Genomic DNA, 20,000 nt, shown 5'->3' on the forward strand with positions numbered 1-20,000 from the left:
CAGGTGAGGGACCCCAGCCCTGGCCCTCTGTGTCTTCCTGGTCAGTTCAGGGTCTTGTCCCCAGCTCTGGGCTGGGCTGGGAGTGAGGGGGTCACAGAAGGAGGAGAATCAACAGTAAAGGGATGGACAAGGCCAGAGCAACTCCCTTCCCTGCACCATCCTCATCCCTGGGGTCCAGACATGTTCCAGGTGGTAGGGAAGACTCGGGGCTGACCAGAAGGGGGAAAGATCAGAGCCCCCCCCCCCGCATCTCCATCCTCCTCTGGTCCCCAATCCTCGTAGCCCCTCACCCTGAGAGAATGACACAAGAGCGGGTGGCTAGCAGTGGCCTCAGTCCCCAAGGGACCAAGATCACAGGCCCTGGCACAGCTTGTGTCCCAGCGGGCTGGGAGTCGGGCAGAGATGCGGGGAGACCAAAGGGCTCCCGGGGCTCTGCGGCTGGTGGATGAAGGGTGGGGGCTCATGGAGAGGGAGATGTCGGGGCCCATCCTGGGGCAGGAGCAGTGGGCTGTGTGGGGAGAAGCAGCCCCTGGCTCTCCCCTCCTGTCCTGACCCCCAGGAGGCTCTGAGGATCAGCTTCTCCCCTACAGTCAGGTGTGCAGACGGGTGAGTGAGGGTCTGTGTGTGGAGGTGGTGGTGGGAGGAGCTCAGTCTGGTCTTGGCTCAGCCACTTCCTGAGTTAATGGCCTGAGGAAAGTTCCTTCTTCTCACTGGGACCCACTTCCCTGACTGCAAAGGGCAAGACGTCTGCTCCCACACTGTGCATGGGGATGGTGTCTGCGCCCTCCTGCTTGAAGTCAGGGGCTTCAGCCCTCCAACGAGCGGCCGTGGGGTCAGGGAAGGACAGGGCTTGGAAGTCACCGCTCTGCTACTTCCCGGGCTTGCGATCTTAGCTGAGTCATGTTCCTCGCAGAGTCCGAGGCTCACCTGCGTGGAGGAGCCCTCCTGCTTCCTCCCTCAATGGGGAGCCCTCAGCACAGGCCCTGTTTAGAGCTCAGGAAGGCCAGAGCCTCCCGCCTGCCCCTCCCAGACACACACACCCTTGTCCACTCGGGCCCCGCGGGGGGATGCCAGGCCTCTGCAGAGTGGGGACAGATCTGGGCTGGGCTGGCAGAGGAGTAGGGATTGGGTTTGAGGGACACGTCTCTGCACTGGTGTTCTGCCTGGAGGCGACAGCATTAAAAAAATAATTTAAAAAAACACAAGGGAGCCCACAGTCCTGGGTTCCAACCCCACCTCTGCCACATGCAGGCTGGGCGGCCTGAGGCATGTGCATTTCCTCTGTGCCTCAATCTCCTCATCTGTAAAGCGGGTGGGAGTGACACTCACTGTTGCACGATTGTTGTGAAAGTTAGAGGAGATGAATGCACAGACCCCAGCACGAGCCTGCACACAGTAGGCGCTCAATTAAAGGGCATCTTGGGCTCACTCATGACATCACTGGTGCCCCAGGTCTCAAATGGTACCTGAACATCCTGACTGGGGTCTCAGTGGCCTTCGTCCTGCTGCCCCTCGTCCTCGTCGTCCGACACCGGGGTCAGAGCAGACGCAGGAAGTCGGGTGAGTAGGGAACGGGCTAACCCAGGCCCCTGGAGGTGGTGGGCTTAGGGCACCAGCCAAAGGGAAACCTAAGAGACGGGTGAAATCAGGTTAGAAAACTCCTCCAGCATCTCCGAATGAGAAAATCTAAAGAGATTAAATACAAGTGTACACGTATTTTATTCTTTTGTTTTTTTAAACTTACGAAATGTTTGAAAACACATACAAGTTTCGTATTTTATAGTTTAGGTTTTTCTCTTGACTTCGTTATGGAGGTGGGAGGGGATTATAATCTTATCAGTTCGTAGGCCCTCGCGGATCTTACTGTAACCCTAGAGAAGGGCTCTGGGGTGGGTTGGAGGCCGATTCCCAACTTCCTGCAGCAGCTGCAGCATCAGTGCTCAAGGACAGAGGCCGGCAGAAGAGGCAAGACCTCTCCCAAAGACTCCCACCCCGGCCAGCCTGCGCGCAGCTCCCGCACTGCCCCTCACACTCCTCTCTCCCTGCCGAGCTCCAGCCCAGCTGCTGACGTCCAGGAGAGCTTGTGTAAGGGGAAGAGGGGCCATCCTGGGGGCAGGAGACAAGGCCAGACAATGTGGGTGGCCAGTGGACACCGGGGAGTGGTTGGAAAGGGTTCTGGGCTTGGGGATGTGAGAGCTCGAATCTGATACTGTGTGGTCTTGGCCACATCACTGACCCTCTCTGGACATCTGCTGTGTGAGATGTCAGGGAATCTCGGCAAGAGATGGGACCCCCTTGTTCTGTCCCCACCGTATGCTGTCGTGGAAGACACACATCCGGAGGACGGCAGGCAGCTGGTCAGGTCAGCTCCCCCAATCCTGACCAGGGCACCCACACCTCCTTGTTCAGACGTTAAATCCAGCGGACACTGAACCCTGACGCCTCTCAACTCCTGGCAGCCTCTCCCTTCTGGAAGGACCTGCCCTGTGGGCTGCTGCAACCCCACACCTGGTCTCCTCTGACCTTCAAGGTGTTGAATGCTCAGGTCGAGCTGGCAGGGCTGAAGGTTAGGGCTAAGAGTCTGTGCCCCCCACAAAGGGGCTAAATCCAATCCTGGGGTTGCAGAGAGGCCCAGAGGGGATGCCTTCTAAACTCCAGAGGATTCTAAAATACTCGCTCGTCCCTTGGCTGCTCCAGGTTGGGTGATCCAGCAACGTGCGTTGGTTAACAGGTGAGGATCAGCTCCTGTTCACACTGGAGAACCCTAGCTCGCTCCCAGGCTGCAGCGGGGTCCCACTGTCCCTCCATGTTGATGACGCCACACCCAATTCCTATCTCCAGTCCTGCCCTCTTCCCTGCACCAAACTTACACAACGAGCCACCAGTCACAGGAATTTCAACTTCCTTCACTTCCCTCCTCCCTGAGGCTGAAAGCTACAGGGACTGAAGGAAGGAAAGATTCGGAGACCAGTGCTCACTGTCTCCAGCAGAGCCCTGATGACTGAGACCACCAAGGAGTGCCTCCTTTCCCTCCCGGGCCCCGAGGCTTCCCCCACCCAACCACCCTCCCTCCCTCTCCCCCACTCCAGGCCGCAGCATCTGAAGCTCCCCAGGATGTGACCTATGCCCAGCTGAACCACTCGACCCTCAGACGGGAGACTGCAACCCCTGCCCGCCCAGTCAGGGGAGCCCCCAGCAGAGCCCAGCGTGTATGATGCTCTCGCCGTCCGCTAGCCCAGGAAGGACCCAGACCCCACGCTCCAGGGACCCCCAGGAGCTGCCCCCATAAATGCTTATACCAAACTCCAGCCAGCCTGGAGTCCTCACACGAACCACCAGGAGCTTCTGAGACCTCCTGGAAGCCAACTGCTTCCAGAACTCCATGGACATCACAGCTGATTTTATGGTCCCTACCAAGGGTCCTGACCTCAAGGACCCTACTGCCATCAACACCTTGGGGTGAGGGAGGCCTACCACCCAGCCCAAGTAGCTGCGAGGACCTGGATTCTTCTGCAGGCTCCACAGACTTCGCGAAGAACCCTGAGCCCTGACTGTGAAGCTGGCTCTTACATCACACTTGCATAACACCCACAAACCCCCCCAGACCGGGACTAGTGTGCCCTGTGGCTGCAGCTGCTCAATGCCAAGTGTTCCTCATTTCCTGAGACCAAGCCCCTTCCTTCCCTGCCTGAGGTAGCTTCTCAAACAGAGGAAAGGGGAGCCCGCCTCCCTTGGGACCAAGAATATCATCAGAAACTCCAAATGCAGGGGGAGGGGCAGGGTTCCCCTAAATCCTCTGCCTGGAAATGACTCCTCACCCCACATGCAAATGGGTGGCTGAGAATTTCCTTCTGGTTTTGCCTCAAAGAACCTTCCTCACACTACTACTGGTCTCCCTGCTGTGATAAGTGTAGAGACATTTGTTAGGACACCGTAGCCCAGCCCTAAGAGGAAAAGGACCACCATCTCGCAGGTGGTCTCAAGCACCTGAACAAAGCCGACCCGGCCCCTCTGTGCACGTGTGGAAACCCGCTGAAGGACGCAGCCTGCACTTCCCACCACAGAAGGCTTGTGTTCAGAGCACGGAGGAAAAGAGGCACACCAATGAACACCAGTTCTGAAGTGTGGATGTCGTTTTATTATCTGACTGGAAAACTAGACTCCATCAGTCCTGGCGGGCCCGGGTGGGCTCGGGTGGGCTCAATCCTCCTCCTCGTCATCGCCAGCTCCAGCCCCGCCCTGGCCCTTCTTGGCGTTCTTCCTCTTCACGCGGCCTGGGCGGCCGCCCCCGTACGGAGAACGGAGGGAGAAGTCGATGTGCTTCTGGGAGTCCAGGCGGACAATGAAGGACGGGATGTTCACCACCTGCTTGCGGACCCTGGAGGGGGACGGCAGGTGAGCAGGACAGGGAAGCAGGACGCTGCCCTCCTCTGCCTGTGCTTTGCAGCTGACAGGGCTGGTGCTATAGAGCTGCACTGACTCTGAAGCAATAAACGGGAAGGGCTCCTGATCCTAAAGAACTGCTGTGTGTTCCGGAGAGCTTTCAGGCATCACCTAATTCACACAAACGCATCCACCTTTACATTCACACCTCACAGAAGGGAGAGAGCAATTCAGCAGTAACCCACGAGGCCAGAGCGAATGAGGTGAGGTGGCAGCATATAAACCCAAGACCTGCTTTTCAAATACACAGCTGTGCCAGACACTTCAAATATTCCCAACTGTGTGTGTCACACACTGAGCTCTATTAGCACGTGCAGTTTCACTGTCTTCGAAGCAGCAACCCGAAAGGACTGGGGTTGTTTCATTTCAGACAAGCAACGTTGAGAGGCTCCTGCCCATGGGTCACACGGCTAACGAAAGGCTGCGGCAGAAATTCAGTATGCATGTATCCCACCCACTTACTACACAGCTCAACTGGGCCTCATGAACAGGGCCCAATTTACAAAGGGTAAACTGAGTACTCAGATAAAGACCCATCTGGCCTCTGGTCTTCACTGTGGCAGACCTTGGCCTGTGGTGAACTCACCAAATTAAGGCCGACAGGAGAGTGCACTGTGGTGATCAGGGCCTGGAGTGGCTCCACAAGGGCCCACTACACAGCCGAACCCACACAAGTCAGTTAGCCCCAATGACTCCTCGCAACTGGACACCAAGGGCTGTTACCTGTCCAGCTACCTGCACGCCTCGTAGAAGCCTTCGCAAGGTGTACGGCTCCGGCCGCAGTGACCCTTGCGCTGGGCTACGGGGGGGATGAGGCTGCCCCCAGCTCCCCCGTGAGCTGTTTGTAGGGGGTCAATCTGCACCCTCAAGGGGAGCTCACACCTTCATCACCTCCAAGGGCTGCACAGGAGATAGGGACAGCGGCTTAGTGAGGGCAACCATCAGAGGGGATGGGGTGGGGAAGGCTCAGGGAGCCCAGAGGTGGTACCTGATATGGCGCTGGCGGATCAGCACACGGGCGTGGTGGATGGACTTGGCCAGGCCCAGCTTGAAGACCTGGGTCTGCAGGCGTCTCTCCAAGAAATCCTCAATCTTCAGGCCCAAGATGTAATCCAGCTTCATCTTGCCCTCATCCAGCACCCCGATACGGACGAGTCGCCGCAGCAGGGCATTGCCTGGTAAGAGGGGAAAGAAGGCCTGCCTCAGCATTCTGGCCGACCTCAGACTTGTGGGTTCAAATCCTCCACCTCCAAATCATGGTGGTGGGACAAAGTAGGAAGTAAGAGCTAATTCTGATACAGGACTCAACATGCTATTACATGACTAACGGAATCCTCACACTACCCTAAGGCAGGTGGCTACACACAACTCTGCTCACCTGGAAAAGGAAGAACCTTCCAGAGTTGTTGGGAAGAGGAAACGAGACAACCCTCTTGAAAGGCTTAGCATTCATCTGCAAAAGTCTAAGTGCTGCTGTTCCTAAACTATTCCTCCCATAACACAGCAGGGCAGCTAAGAGCTAATATTCTAGAGTCAAGAAAGCCCTACTAATCAAATGAGGTTAAACCACCTTCCGTATCTATAATATTGGAACAGTATCAGAACCAATCTTATAGGCCTGAAAAAGACTGGGCATACATTTAAGCTGAGTACATGTCATCCATTTTGTCATTCTGAGATTTTCTACTAAAAAGATGGTGTGGACCTAACAATGCCTGGCATAAAGTAATCCAGCAGAGGTCAGCTTCTACCTTTTACACAACTCTACTTTCAGGAGGCCTCGCTACTTCCTGTCCATGGGCATCCAAAGCTCCACTCAGGACAGCTCGTGGGATGCTGTGGGCAAACCCCTTCCCCCAGGCTCACACTCACTGAGCTCCTCATCACCACACAGGATTATCACTAACACACTGACACTGGGGGCAAAAGCACCATTACCACCCATCCCCTCCCTTGCCCCCAGGCAAAGCTTGAAGGAAAGATGGCTCACTGTGATTACAAAAGTCTTCCTAGCAGACCAGGAACCTACCAGACCAGAATCTAAATGCAGAAACATACTATATGTACTATATACCTTTCCCAACACCCCAGGTCATAATATGCACTGAATAAATGCTGAACACAAAACAAGGATATTCTCCCATTTACAACCGCATAAAAGATGAAAAGCCTACACAATGAAAAATATAAGGCACTGATGAAAAATATTTAAGACACAAATAAATGGAAAGATATAGTTAAAATGTCCACACTACCTAAAAGCAATATACAGATTCAATGCAATCCCTATCAAAATTCCAATGCCATTTTTCACAGAAAAAGAACAAAGAATCCTAAATTTTTATGGTACCACGAGACCCTGAATAGCTAAAGCCAATCTTAAGAACAAAGCTATATACATTACAAAGCTAGAGTAATCAAAACAGTATGATATTGGCATAAAAAACACATCAAGGGAACAGAATAAAGATCCCAGAAATAAACCCACACAAATTAATGGTCAATTTACAACAAAGGAGCCAGGAATATATAATGGGGAAAGAAAAGTCTCGTCAATAAATGGTGTTGGGAAAACTGGACAGTCACATGCAAGAATGAAACAGGACCCCTACCTTAACCTGTACACAAAAATTAACTCAAAATCGGGAATTCCCAGGCAGTCCAGTGGTTAGGACTGGGTGCTTTCACTGGCGTGGCCCAGGTTCCTCAATCCCTGGTCGGGGAACTAAGATCCCACAAGCTGTGTGGTGGTGGTGCGGGTGTGTGGGGGGGGGAAACTCAAAATGGATTAAAGACTTGAATGTAAGACCTGAAGCCAGGAAACTCCTAGAAGAAAACATAGGCAGTAAGGTCCTTGACATATCTTGGAGATGATTTTTTTGGATTTGACCCTAAAGCAAAGGCTACAAAAGCAAAAATCAGGGCTTCCCTGGTGGCACAGTGGTTGAGAGTCCGCCTGCCGATGCAGGGGACGCGGGTTCGTGCCCCGGTCCAGGAGGATCCCACATGCCACGGAGCGGCTGGGCCCGTGAGCCATGGCCGCTGGGCCTTCGAGTCCAGAGCCTGTGCTCCGCAACGGGAGAGACCACAGCAGTGGGAGGCCCGCGTACCAAAAACAAACAAACAAACGAAAAAAAATCAACAAGTGGGACCACACCAAAAAAGCTTCTGCACAGCAAAAGAAATTACGAAATGAAAAGGCAACATACAGAATGGGAGAAAATATTTGCAAATCATGTATCTAATAAGGAGTTAATACCCAAAATATGTAATGAACTCATACAACTTAAGAGCAGAAATGATGGACTTACCTGGTGGCGCAGTGGTTAAGAATCTGCCTGCCAATGCAGAGGACACAGGTTCGAGCCCTGGTCCAGGAAGATCCCACACGCCACAACTAATCTGAGCAACTAAGCCCGTGCGCCACAACTACTGAGCCTGCACTCTAGAGCCAGCGAGCCACAACTACTGAAGCCCAAGTGTCTAAAGCCCACGCTCTGCAACGAGAGGCCACCGCGATGAGAAGTTTGCGCCCCGCAATGAAGAGTAGCCTCTGCTCCCTACAACTAGAGAAAGCCCACGAGCAGCAATGAAGACCCAACGCAGCCAAAACTAAATAAATCTATAAAAAATTATTTTAAAAACCCAAAAAAACAAACACCTCAATTAAAAACGGGAAGATGATCTGAATAGACGTTTTCCCAAAGACATACAGGTGGCCAAAAAGCACAAGAAAAGGTGCTCAACATCATTAATCATCAGGAAAATGCAACTCAAAAACACAATGAGACCTTAAAACTTCTCATCACAAGAAAAAGTTTTATAACTATAAAACTAAGTGTACCTGAAACTAATATAATAATGAATTATAAATTATACCTCAATTTAAAACAGACATGATATTCAAATAGTAATATAAAAACTTACTCAAAGGTAAACAAAAGTGAGTTTGGGATTATCTACCAGTTTGGACACTTCATGCCTTTTTGTCCTTACATTAGAAAATAGAAACCTGACAATAATTCAACCTGTATTACTTCAAAAGTATATTTCATATTTACTATTAAAACACCTACATCCTTAAACAATGGGGAGGGTCATCAATACAGGAAAAACCTTATGTGGTATGAAGACAAAAATAACACCCATAAACTGCATCTTCAACAGGATCATGCCCAACTACTAAAAATTGTTACATGGGCTCCATCTGGCCAAAGCATTAACAATCAATCAGTTTTCCTTTTTTTTAGACTAATTTTATCTATCTGTTTATCTATCTATCCATCTATTTACTTTTATTTGGTTGTGCCAGGTCTTAGTTGAGGCAGGCCGGCTCCTTAGCTGCAGCTCGAGGGCTCCTTAGTTGTGGCATGCAAACTCAGTTGCGGCATGCATGTGGGATCTAGTTCCCTGACCAGGGATCGAACCCAGGGCCCTGCATTGGGAGCGTGGAGTCTTAACCACTGGAAGCCCCCCAGAATCAGTTTTTTAAATGTAAAATCCAAACCAATAAATTTTTTAAAAATGTAAGCCAGTGGGCACCTCAGTGGCAAAGGGGCCCTTGTCACTATGGCATGCGGCAAGCCTGTAAGTGCCTTAGTTTCTAATGTGAAAAATGGATGTAATACCTGTCCTCCTTAAGCTGGTGTAAGGAAGGAGTTCACACCTGTAAGGGACTGAATGAACCAGTAAGTCTTTTTATCAGATGAGACTCTCACACCTTAGTGGGAAAGGCTGCAGAACGCCTGAGAGCTTGCAGGCTCCTCCTCCCCACCCCAGGAATCTAAAGAGCTTCATTCACTAGGAAGTGTGCTACCTGATGCTTCCCTCCTGCAACTTCCACCCTGGAAAACCAAATAATCCCCGGACACTGGCCTCTCACACTGCCCTATGCCATCTCTTGGTCACATGACTGCTTATCACCTAAGTTTCTCTGTGATTATCTCTATCTTCAGCAAGCTCCCCCTGAGACCAGAACCAGCTTCGGCCCCAGACTCGGGGATAAAGTCCCACCCAATACCAGTGTCCACGGGGGAGATTCCTCAATTATCATGAGACTGTCAAAGCAGTTTATGGGTCTAGGACAGACAAAAGTGATAAATGTGTGGTAGTTAGTTACACGCGCTCCAAGCCTTTCTCAGCCTCTAATATGGATGACCACTCATGCTTAACAGCGAGGAGTGTAACAGCACTTCCTTAGCCACAGTTTGGGAGAAAAATCAGACTAGCAACCCTGATTGAGAATAAAAAGTGAGGTGCCCAAGGAAGCCTGGCGGGTTTCCCAGCCCCTCCTGCTTTTCACCAGAAATCAAGATTTCCCAGGGACAGGCCAAACGCAAGTTATCAAGATGACACCTAGGCCGTGGCCAGTTTTAGAGGCAACTAACTAAAAACAAGCTGTAGACACTCTGAGTAAACTTCATGTTGTGTAAGTTTTATCCCAATAAAAACTGTTACAAAAAAAAAAACAAGAAAAAACAAGATACAGAACCACCTACAGCCAAATTCACATCTGTCAGAATCACAAACTGTATGTATGTATGTGTGTGTGTGTGTACATATGTATCTTCCACACCAGGATACAATGTAGAACACACTAACCAAGTCTACTGATTACATCTTACACTTAGACACTGTTTCAACTTTTGGTGATGTTCTCTAAGCTTCCCCTGGAATCCTCATTCCATCCCCATCGCTGAACTCACCTGAACTCTGGAGCCTGCCCTCCAGTCCCACCTATGGTGGGAGGCCTCTGACCATTTGCTCATTTGAAGAAGTATTATCAGTACCTGCTATGAGGCTGCTTGTGCAGATTAAATAATGTACACCAAGAGCTTAGAAAAAGGCATTCAGTGAGCTTTATATAATACCAGCTATCTTAATATTTTTGCCACTTGACAATCTAAGAGGTCCTACTAAAATTTGATCATGTCAATCATTCCTTCCGAAAGCCCTCCATTAACTCTCCATCTCAAAGTAGAAATTTAGAACTTTAAGAGTCTAAAAGATGATAAATTCTGTCACGTGTACCTTACCACAATTTTTTTAGTCACTGTAATTACTATACGATCTGTACCCTCTCCAAAATCACCTGGAATGTTCTTCCCTGTGAAATCCACAGGGAAGAAATCCTGTGGATTTCTGAAATCCTGTTCAGACCTTGAGCAAATGTCCTTGACCACCACGTTAAAGCAGGCAAGTGTACGCAGTAAAGCTCGCTCCCTGCTAGAACCATCCGACATTTCAGAAATTTCAGTCTACTCCCACCCCCAGTAAACAAGACACATAAGCAGTACTGTTTTGCTACACTGTGTACAGCTAGAGCCAGGTGGCCAAGCTTGCTGAGCACTGTTAGTTCTAATCAAGAGGAAACTGAAGCCCAACGTTCCCCATACACACCTTCAAACAGACGCCGCGGGTCTTTCTCATCCAGCGTCAGCAGCTCCCGGGCAGCCTTGCGGATCTTGGCCAGGGTAAATTTGACCCTCCAGACCTCACGTTTGTTCCGGAGCCCATACTCGCCTGCAAAGAATGGGCGAACAAGTTCAGTCCCACGGACTAGTGAAAAGGATTGGTAGTTTCGGGGTACAGAAAATCTAAACAACGAACGATCCCGAATTTGGCGAAGAGGGAGGGGGACACACCGAAGGGATTCCAGTAGAATGAGCACGTGGGCAGCCTCACCCACGTGTTAGCTTCCCCGGCCCGGGAAGCAGAAACTCTGCATTAGTCACTCACCGATCAGCTTCAGCTCTTGGTCGAGGCGGGACTTCTCGAAGGGTCTCCGCGGGGTCACATAGGTTTTGCGACAAACCCAGCTCCGGGCCACCGGCATGCTGGCTCTACTTGCCCGTCTGTGCGGAATGGAGAGTGGACAGTGAGGACTCGGAACAGCGCCTGCGCAGTCCCACAACTCAGCTAGAACCTCGCGGCGCCCAGGAAAATATCGCGAGAACCGTCCCTCAAGCTTTTATAACCGATACCATTCCTACTACTCTACAACCACCTTCATCTCACCTGCATCTTCTTTAGCGAACTCATTAAAGCTCGGATGGTCCGCAAGACCCTACAACCCACACCCGGAATAAAGAACACAGCGCTACACCTCACCTTCCCGCCCGCTTCGGTAACCGAGAAAGAGGCGCACGCGTCCCCCGGTCGCGCTCTTATAGCAGCGCCGCCGTCTTGTGACGCCAGCACGCGCAGCGCCCGCCTGCACCAATCAGAAAAGACGTTGGCGGGCGGAAAAAGCAATAGAGACGAGAGGTTGGGCCAGAGCGGCGTGCTAAGTTGGGAGGACCCCGTCTCTAGCTGACAAGGTGTGGGAGCGTCGTCAGGTGAGAAGTGAGGACTCCTCTCCGCCCTCGGGTGGTTACTTAAGTGCCGTCAGCTAGCCTCTGAGTCGCGGTATAAAGTTGGAGTATTCACCGCTACCGCCACTAGACTTCAGCCGGCTCCGTCTCTGTGAAAAGATCCCCAGACGGTTGGAGCTGTGCGAAATCAAAGCTCCTTCCAGAAGATAATGTTATATCCATGAATAATGAAAAAAATCATTTTTCATATCAGAATGTCAACCCGAAGCACAGCCAGAAGCCAGTCTGCCCTTTTGAACCCTAAAACAAATCCTCTACTCGTGAAGCTTTGAGCCTTAGGGGAACAGGGAAAAAATAATAATAAAGTAGATCATTTCAGAGTGGTGCTCTGAAGAAAATAAATTACTGATAATGACTTAGGGAAAATGGTACTCCAGATAGGATGGTCAGGGAAGCCTCTTTAAGAAGGTGACTGACTTTTTTTTAACTTAAGACCCAATGATTAAAAGGCTTTGTGCCTCTTTATCAAAGACAGCAGTTTACATCCTGAGGTTTCCTTTGGGTTTCCAGAACAGGGAAAATGTTCTGACACCTCTTGTTATAAACCTGGAGCAAGTTATACATTGTTTTTTGATCTCCTCAGCCAACATCTTCCTCTCAGGATTATTTCCTCTAGTCCTTTCCTCTCTGGGATAATCCCATTCACACCAATGACTTTCTTTATCGCTGTTAGATAATATTTAATGAACACTCTAAATGTGCTAGGCTTTGGGCTAAACACCTTATGGGTTTTTTGTTTGTTTGTTTTTGTTTTGTTTTGTTTTTAATTCGTGTGACCCATGATTTCCATTACTAAAAATAGTAACAGGTAACATTCTGGAATATTTACTATGTATCAGGCCCTGTTCTCAGAACTTTACATATGTTAACTTACTTAATACATATTTAAGGAGGACTCTCAGAGAAGTTGCCCTCCCTGATAGTAATACTTTTATAGATGCTTGCTTAAGGAGCACTAATACTATTATCCTATTTTATAGAGGCAGATACTGAGGCACCAAAAAGTGGTTACAGAACTTGCCCAAGACTGCACAAAGTGGAAATAAATTAAGACTGACCGGATGAGAACAAGCAAAGGCTATCTATTCAGCGTAAGGGCGTCAGTCACCATCACTCATGTTTTGGCAGAGACTCAAAGGCAGGCAGAGGTGTGGGAAAGCTATATAGCAGAAAAAAAGGAAAGGCTTCAGGTGTCCCAGATTGGAGGCTGTCGTCATGGAGAAGCTAGACATGGGCAGACTAGAAGTTAGGTACCCTATGCGATTGGTTGGGGTACATATTTGGCTTTCTTTTCTTGGTCCTAAATTGGAAGTGGGGCCAAAATTAGTAGAGTTGTGAATTACTAATCAAGTCCTGGCCCTTTTGGACCTATTGTTGTAGGGGTTATTATTTGGCCCCTTGGATTGTTACTTCCTACAAGCCTGCCTTATAGCAGCCTGGCTTCCTGAGCTGTTTTTGTTTATTGAAGTATAGTTGATTTACAATATTGTGTTAGTTTCACTTGTACAGCAAAGTGATTGAGTTATAAATATATATTTTTTTCAGATTCTTTTCCATTATAGGTTATTACAGATATTGAATATATTTCCCTGTGCTATACAGCAAATCCTTATTTTTTAATCCATTTTACGTATAGTAGTGTGTATATGTTAATCCCAAACTCCTAATTTATCATTCCTCCCCCACATTGTCCCCTTTGGTGACCATAAGTTTGTCTTCTATGTCTGTGAATCTGTTTCTGTTTTGCAAATAAGTTCATTTCGTATCATTTTTTTAGATTCCACATATAAGTGATATCATAGAATACTTGTCTTTCTCTGTCTGACTTACTTCACTTAGTATGAAAATCTCTATGTCTATGTTGCTGTAAGTGGCAATATTTCATTCTTTTTTATGGCTGAGTAACATTCCATTGTATATATACACCACATCTTCTTTATCCATTCATCTGTTGATGGACATTTAGGTTGCTTCCATGTCCTGGCTATTGTAAATAGTGCTGCAATGGACATTGGGGTGCGTGTATCTTTTCGAAGTATGGTTTTCCCTGGATATGTGCCCAGGAGTGGGATTGCTGGATCATATGATAATTCTATTTTTAGTTTTTGAAGGAACCTCCATACTGTTCTCCATAGTGGCTGCACCAATTTACATTCCCACCAAGAGTGTAGGAGGGTTCCCTTTTCTTCACACCCTCTCCAGCATGTATTATTTGTAGACTTTTTGATGATGGCCATTCTGACCAGTGCTGAGCTGTTTATTACAGATAAGGGGTCTGGTTTTCTGGGCAGGCTGCTGCAGGCTGTGGATCAGAGTTCTGTTTTCATATATGATCTGGCCATTGTCTATTTGTATATTCAGTCTCTCAGCAACTAGAAGTCAGGCCAGCATTGCAGCTGGGACAGTCTGGCTCCATAGCCCATGCTCTTCACCGCTGTTTTATGCAGCTGCTGTCCAGCAGACTCAGCAGTCAGTATTCCCTCCTCAGAGCAACAGTCCCACTCAATCCTTTCCTTTATGACATCACCCTGCTCTATCCAGATGCTTAGGTTCAAATTCAGCAATCCTCAATTACTAGCTCTAATACTTCAGACAAGTTTCTCAGTCATTCTGTGCCTCAGCTTCCCCATCTATAAAATGGGGGTGGCGACCGCACCCACCTCATAGGGTTATCATAAGGATGAAATGATGCAATCTATGCAAATTGCTTAGGATAGTGCTTGGCACCAAGAAAGCACTCAGCGTTAGCTACCGTTATCATTATTATTCTCTCATTGTATTTCTGTATCTGTCAAACTACCTTGCTCTTTTTTGTTTTCTTGTTTACAAGTTAGCTCCCAGACAAAAAAGTTATAGGAGGGCAGGGACTTCCCTGGTGGTGCAGTGGTTAAGACTCCACACTTCCAATTCAGGGGGCCTGGGTTCGATCCCTGGTCAGGGAACTAGATCCCACGTGCATGACGCAACTAAGAGTTCGCATGCCACAACTAAGGAGCCAGCAAGCTGCAACTAAGGAGCCCGCCCAACGCAACCAAATAAATATTTTTTAAAATTTTTAAAAATAAATTTTTTTAGAAGTCTATAGGAGGGCAGAGACCTCATCTTTCCTGTTTTTCAGTGTCTTAGCACAGGCTTAACATATAAGCTGACAGTCAAAACATTGTTAAATGTATGAATAACTTAACTATACATGCATCATTGGTGTTTCAGAGTTTCCAACAACCCTCTCCTCAGGTTCGATTCATTTGCTAGAGCAGCTTACAGAACTGAGAAACACCTTACTTACTAAAATTAGAGGTTTATTATAAAAGGATATAACCCATGAACATCCAGATGGAAGAGATGCACAGGGCAATGTATAGGGAAAGGGTGATGACCTTCCCCACTCATCATTGCTTTAATTTGCATTCCTTGATGACAGATGATGTGGAACATCTTTTCACGTGCGTATTGGCATCTTTTTATATTCTTTGGTGAGGTATCTGTTAAGGTCTCTGGTCCATTTTTTTAATCAGGTTGTTTTCTTATTGTTGGCTTTGAAGAGTTCTTTGTATATTTTGGATAACAATCCTGTATCAGATGTGTCTTTTGCAATATTTTCTCACAGAAGTTTTTTAATTTTAACGAAGTCCAGCATATCTATTTTTTCTTTCACAGATCTTGCCTTTTAGTGCCGTATCTAAAATGTCATTGATGGTACTTCCCTGGTGGCACAGTGGTAAAGAATCTGCCTGCCAATGCAGGGGACACCGGTTCCAGCCCTAGTCTGGGAAGATCCCACATGCTGAGGAGCAACTAAGCCCTTGTGCCACAACTACCGAGACTGCGCTCTAGAGCCTGTAAGCCACAACTACTGAGCCTGCGTGCCACAACTACTGAAGCCCCCCCCCCCCCCGCCTAGAGCCCGTGCTCTGCAACGAGAAGCCACTGCAATGAGAAGCCCACTCGCCGCAACTAGAGAAAGCCCACACGCAGCAACGAAGACCCAACGCAACCAAAAATAAAAATAAATAAATGTATTAAAAAAGTAATAAATAAATAAAGTAAAATGTCATCGCCATACCCAGGGTCATCTAGGTTTTCTCCTATGTTATCTACCTGGAGTTCTATAGTTTTGCATTTTTACATTTAGGTCGATGATCCATTTTGAGTTAATTTTTGTAAAGGGTGTAACGTCTGTATCTGGATTTTTTCTTTTTTGCATGTGGAGGCCCTCAGAATATTTTTTTTTTTTTTTTTTTTTTTTTTGCGGTACGCGGGCCTCTCACTGTTGTGGCCTCTCCCGTTGCGGAGCACAGGCTCCAGACACACAGGCTCAGCGGCCATGGCTCACAGGCCCAGCCGCTCCATGGCATGTGGGATCTTCCCGGACCGGGGCATGGACCCATGTCCCCTGCATCGGCAGGCGGACTGTCAACCACTGCGCCACCAGGGGAGCCCAGAATGGTTTTTAATGAGGAACTTTTGAGAGGGAAGACTCAGGACGCAGGTACTGAGTCATCAAAGTACCTTGTTGTAGAGAGAAGAGAGGTATTGGAGAAATTACAAAACAGGCAAAAGTATAGAGTGTTAGCCAGGCAGGAGTTAGTATCCTAGTTTAAATTAAAATCTAAGCTTAGGGAATTCCCTGGAGGTCCAGTGGTTAAGACTCCGTGCTTCCACTGCAGGGAGTGTGGGTTCTATCCCTGTTTGGGGAACTAGGATCCCACATGCCACACGGTGCGGCCAAAAATAAATAAATAAATAATCTAAGCTTGCAGGACATCAAGAGTCTATCAAGTTTATTCACCAAATAGGGCAAGAAAGAAAGAAGAAATTGGGGGAGGGGTAGAAATTGAGAACCAGAGGTGGAGACTTTCAGCCCCAGAATTTTCACCATGTGACTGTATTACAGTAACGAAATCTATGTGACCAAACAAAGCTACACATTTAAAAAATCAAGATATAGGAGCTTCCCTGGTGGCCCAGTGGTTAAGAATCTGCCTGCCAGTGCAGGGGACACGGGTTCGGGCCCTGGTCCGGGAAGATCCCACATGCCGCGGAGCAACTAAACCCGTGCGTCACAACTACTGAAGCCCACGCTCCTAGAGCCCATGCTCCACAACAAGAGAAGTCACCCCAATGAGAAGCCCGCGCACCGCAACGAAGAGTAGCCCCCGCTCGCCGCAACTAGAGAAAGCCCATGCACAGCAATAAAGACCCAATGCAGCCAAAAATAAATAAATTTATTTAAAAAAAAAAAAGACTTTGCCTTCTAATGCAGGGGCACGGGTTTGATCCCCAGTTGGGAAGCTAAGATCCCACATGACTCACGGCCAAAAAACCAACACATAAAACAGAAGCAGTATTATAGCAAATTTAATAAAGACTTTAAAAATGGCTCCCCTGGTCCAGGAACTAAGATCCCACATGCTGTGGGGCTACCCAAACCCGCGTGCTGCAACTAGTGAGTCCATGGGCCACCACTAGAGGGCCAGAGCGCCGCAACTACAGAGCCCCTGCGCCCTGGAGCCCACATGCCACAACGAAAGGATCCCGCATGCCGCAACTAAGACCCAACGCAACCAAAAATAAATAAATATTAAAGATAATAATAATGTTTAAAAAACTGTTTTAAATAAATAAAAATGGTCCACGTCTAGAAAGTCTAAAAAAAAATCAATGTATAAATATTGGAAGCTGGTACTGGTAACGTTCTATTGATTTCTTAAGCAGAAAGGCGCTATATAGATCGTTTTACAAATGCATATTTCATACGTATGTGTTTTAGCTTTTGTAAAAAATTGTGGAATAGAACATACACTTAAAGGAGGATCTAGAATACAAATGTATGGTATAAAAAGTAATTCTCAGGGCTTCCCTGGTGGCGCAGTGGTTGAGAGTCTGCCTGCCGATGCAGGGGACGCGGGTTCGTGCCCCGGTCCGGGAAGATCCCACATGCCGCGGAGCGGCTGGGCCCGTGAGCTATGGCCGCTGAGCCTACACGTCCGGAGCCTGTGCTCTGCAACGGGAGAGGCCACAACAGAGAGAGGCCCACGTACCGCAAAAAAAAAAGTAATTCTCCAAACACCTGAATAACACCACCCAAGGCAAGAAAAAGACCACCCCTGACATTCCCCTCCCTACTCCAAATGGCTATCCTAAAACTGCAACACTCGCTTCCTTCTTTTCTTCATGTGTTATTTTTATTTATGCCTTTGCATGCATCTGAAATGTCTTGTAAAAATGTTTTCAAAAGGAAGTTTAGTGCAGTGGAAGAGCTCAAAATTCGGTGTCAGAAAGACCAAGTTTGGGAATCCCCCGGCGGTCCAGTAGTTAGGACTCCACGCTTTCACTGCTGAGGGCCCAGGGTTCAATCCCTGGTCGGGGAACTAGGATCCCACAAGACGCGCAGTGCAGCCAAATAAATAAATTAATCAATCAATTAAAAAAGAAAAAAGAAAGACCAGGTTTTAAATCCCAGCCCTGCTCCCTACTAGATGTGTGACCTCAGACAAGTCATTTCCCCACCTCCAGGCCTTTTCCTCATCTGTACAAGCAGACACAAATGGCCACATTTCCCAGGACTGTCATAAGGATTCAAATCACAAACTCCACATTTATTCAACAAGTTTATTGAGACCTTTTGGGACCTAAGCCCTGTAGGAAACAGAGATGAATCAGCTTTCACACTCAAGAAACTCACAGTTGGAAATAGGTAACTATAAAAACAACACAGCCACTAAGTGCTTTGAATCAGGGAGGGACATGAGAAGGATGTAGTGTTTATAAATCTGGAATCAAAAACTAACTGCCGAGAGAGGCAGGAGGGTGGTCGAGCCTCCCACTCGGAGATGAGCTTGGGACCATCTAGAAAGGCTCTTGCCAAGGACACAGGCACGTGCCCACAGGTCTCTGGAGTTCACTGCAGGCTGGCCCACTGCAGGGATGTGTAGACCACCTTACCATCAGGCTGCGGAGAGCAAAGCAGCAGTGTCTTTCTGACACTGGTGCCGAGGCGGCCAGCAGAAACCAGGTCCTGAAGTGGGATGGGGTCCCCGGGAGCCCAGCACTGAGCGATGTAGTGAGCATGGAAACGGAGCGGGTCGCCTGGGTGAAGGAGAGAGGCAGGTAGCACTTTCCAGTGGCAGGGAGCTGGAAGACACTGGGACGTCCACACAGAGGACATGGGGATGATTCCAGCTATCACTACCAGTATTTTAAAAGACACCCCTGGACCTTGGAGGTGGGGCAAGTTGACACACATGTATAGCATAAGCTTATTTAAAAAAACAAAAATGAAAACAAATAATTGAATACATCGTTGTCAGTCAAAGCCATGAAGAACTCAAAAGGGTATCATGTAAATATCCAATGAGAAGTGACTCTAACAGACTAAAAGAAGTAAGAAAACAATTTACAATAGGATGGCGTAATAAAATAGATAGAAGAAAGGAGTCAACAAAATTCTTCTGAAAAGGGCCAGAGAGTAAATATTTTCAGTTTCTGTGGGCCATGCTGCCAACATTCAAATCTGCCACTCTAGCACCATAGCAGCCACAGAGCATATGTAAACAAATGGACAAGGCTGTGTTCCAATAAAACTTTGTTTAAAAAAAACCAGTCAGTGGGCCGGATTTGACCTGGGGCTATAGTTTGCCCCCAGATTAGATGAATGCTTTCAAGTAAAGTAGGACCCTGAGTAGGGCACTTTCCAGAAAACTAAGTAACAGGTAACGTAAATCTAAAAGAGCAAAGCTTCCAGCAATTCTACTCCTGGGTATTTATCTGAAAAAAATGAAAACACTAATTTGAAAAGATACACACACCTCTATGTTTACTGCAGCATTATTTACAATAGCCAAGATATGGAAGCAACCTAAATGCCCATCAATAGATGAATGAATAAAGAAGATGTGGTATTTATACACACACACACACACACGCGCACACATATACACATACAACGGAATACTACTCAGCCATAAAAAAGAATGAAATCTTGGGATTTTTGACAACTTGGATGGACCTTTACCAGCATAATAGAGGGTATTATGCTAACTGAAATAAACTAGAAAAAGACAAATACTGTATGATTTTATTTATATGTGGAATCTAAAAAACAAAACAAATGAATAGACATAACTAAACAAAAACAGAGTCATAGATACAGAGAAGAAACAGGTGGTTGTCAGAGAGGAGGAG

The 20,000-nt window shown here is 47.8% G+C and overlaps 1 protein-coding gene, 1 long non-coding RNA gene and 1 other non-coding gene across 5 annotated transcripts in view; 1 reads left to right on the top strand and 2 right to left on the bottom strand.

The window, feature by feature from the left end:
• Positions 1–6: 6 nt before the first annotated feature.
• On the top strand, positions 7–4,222 carry LOC117310974 (uncharacterized). Its single transcript, XR_004524965.2, has 3 exons — positions 7–1,560; positions 1,923–2,731; positions 3,090–4,222. It is a non-coding gene; the product is annotated as an uncharacterized lncRNA (long non-coding RNA).
• On the bottom strand, positions 4,116–11,590 carry RPS9 (ribosomal protein S9). 3 transcript variants are annotated; one of them, XM_004332149.4, is made up of 5 exons: positions 11,554–11,587; positions 11,182–11,297; positions 10,843–10,965; positions 5,432–5,618; positions 4,116–4,378 (listed from the first exon to the last, which is right to left on the bottom strand). In XM_004332149.4, the coding sequence occupies exons 2-5, from the start codon at positions 11,276–11,278 to the stop codon at positions 4,201–4,203; spliced, it is 585 nt and encodes a 194-aa protein (XP_004332197.1). In that variant the 5' UTR covers positions 11,279–11,297; positions 11,554–11,587; the 3' UTR covers positions 4,116–4,200. The 3 variants fall into 3 exon arrangements, with proteins under 3 accessions (XP_004332197.1, XP_019782939.1, XP_019782940.1); XM_019927380.3 differs by having other exon boundaries at positions 11,461–11,574; XM_019927381.3 differs by having other exon boundaries at positions 4,319–5,343; positions 11,554–11,590.
• A 7,289-nt stretch (positions 11,591–18,879) lies between these two features.
• The window catches only part of LOC101339487 (uncharacterized), a 3,436-nt gene continuing 2,315 nt past the window's right edge, over positions 18,880–20,000 (bottom strand). The window contains exon 2 of the transcript XR_012329640.1: positions 18,880–18,960. This is a non-coding gene — a transcript (uncharacterized protein). The remainder of the gene's footprint in view (positions 18,961–20,000) is intronic.

This window comes from Tursiops truncatus, unplaced genomic scaffold (assembly GCF_011762595.2).
Source record: "Tursiops truncatus isolate mTurTru1 unplaced genomic scaffold, mTurTru1.mat.Y mat_scaffold_842_arrow_ctg1, whole genome shotgun sequence".
In the NCBI taxonomy this organism is placed as follows: Eukaryota; Metazoa; Chordata; class Mammalia; order Artiodactyla; family Delphinidae; genus Tursiops; species Tursiops truncatus.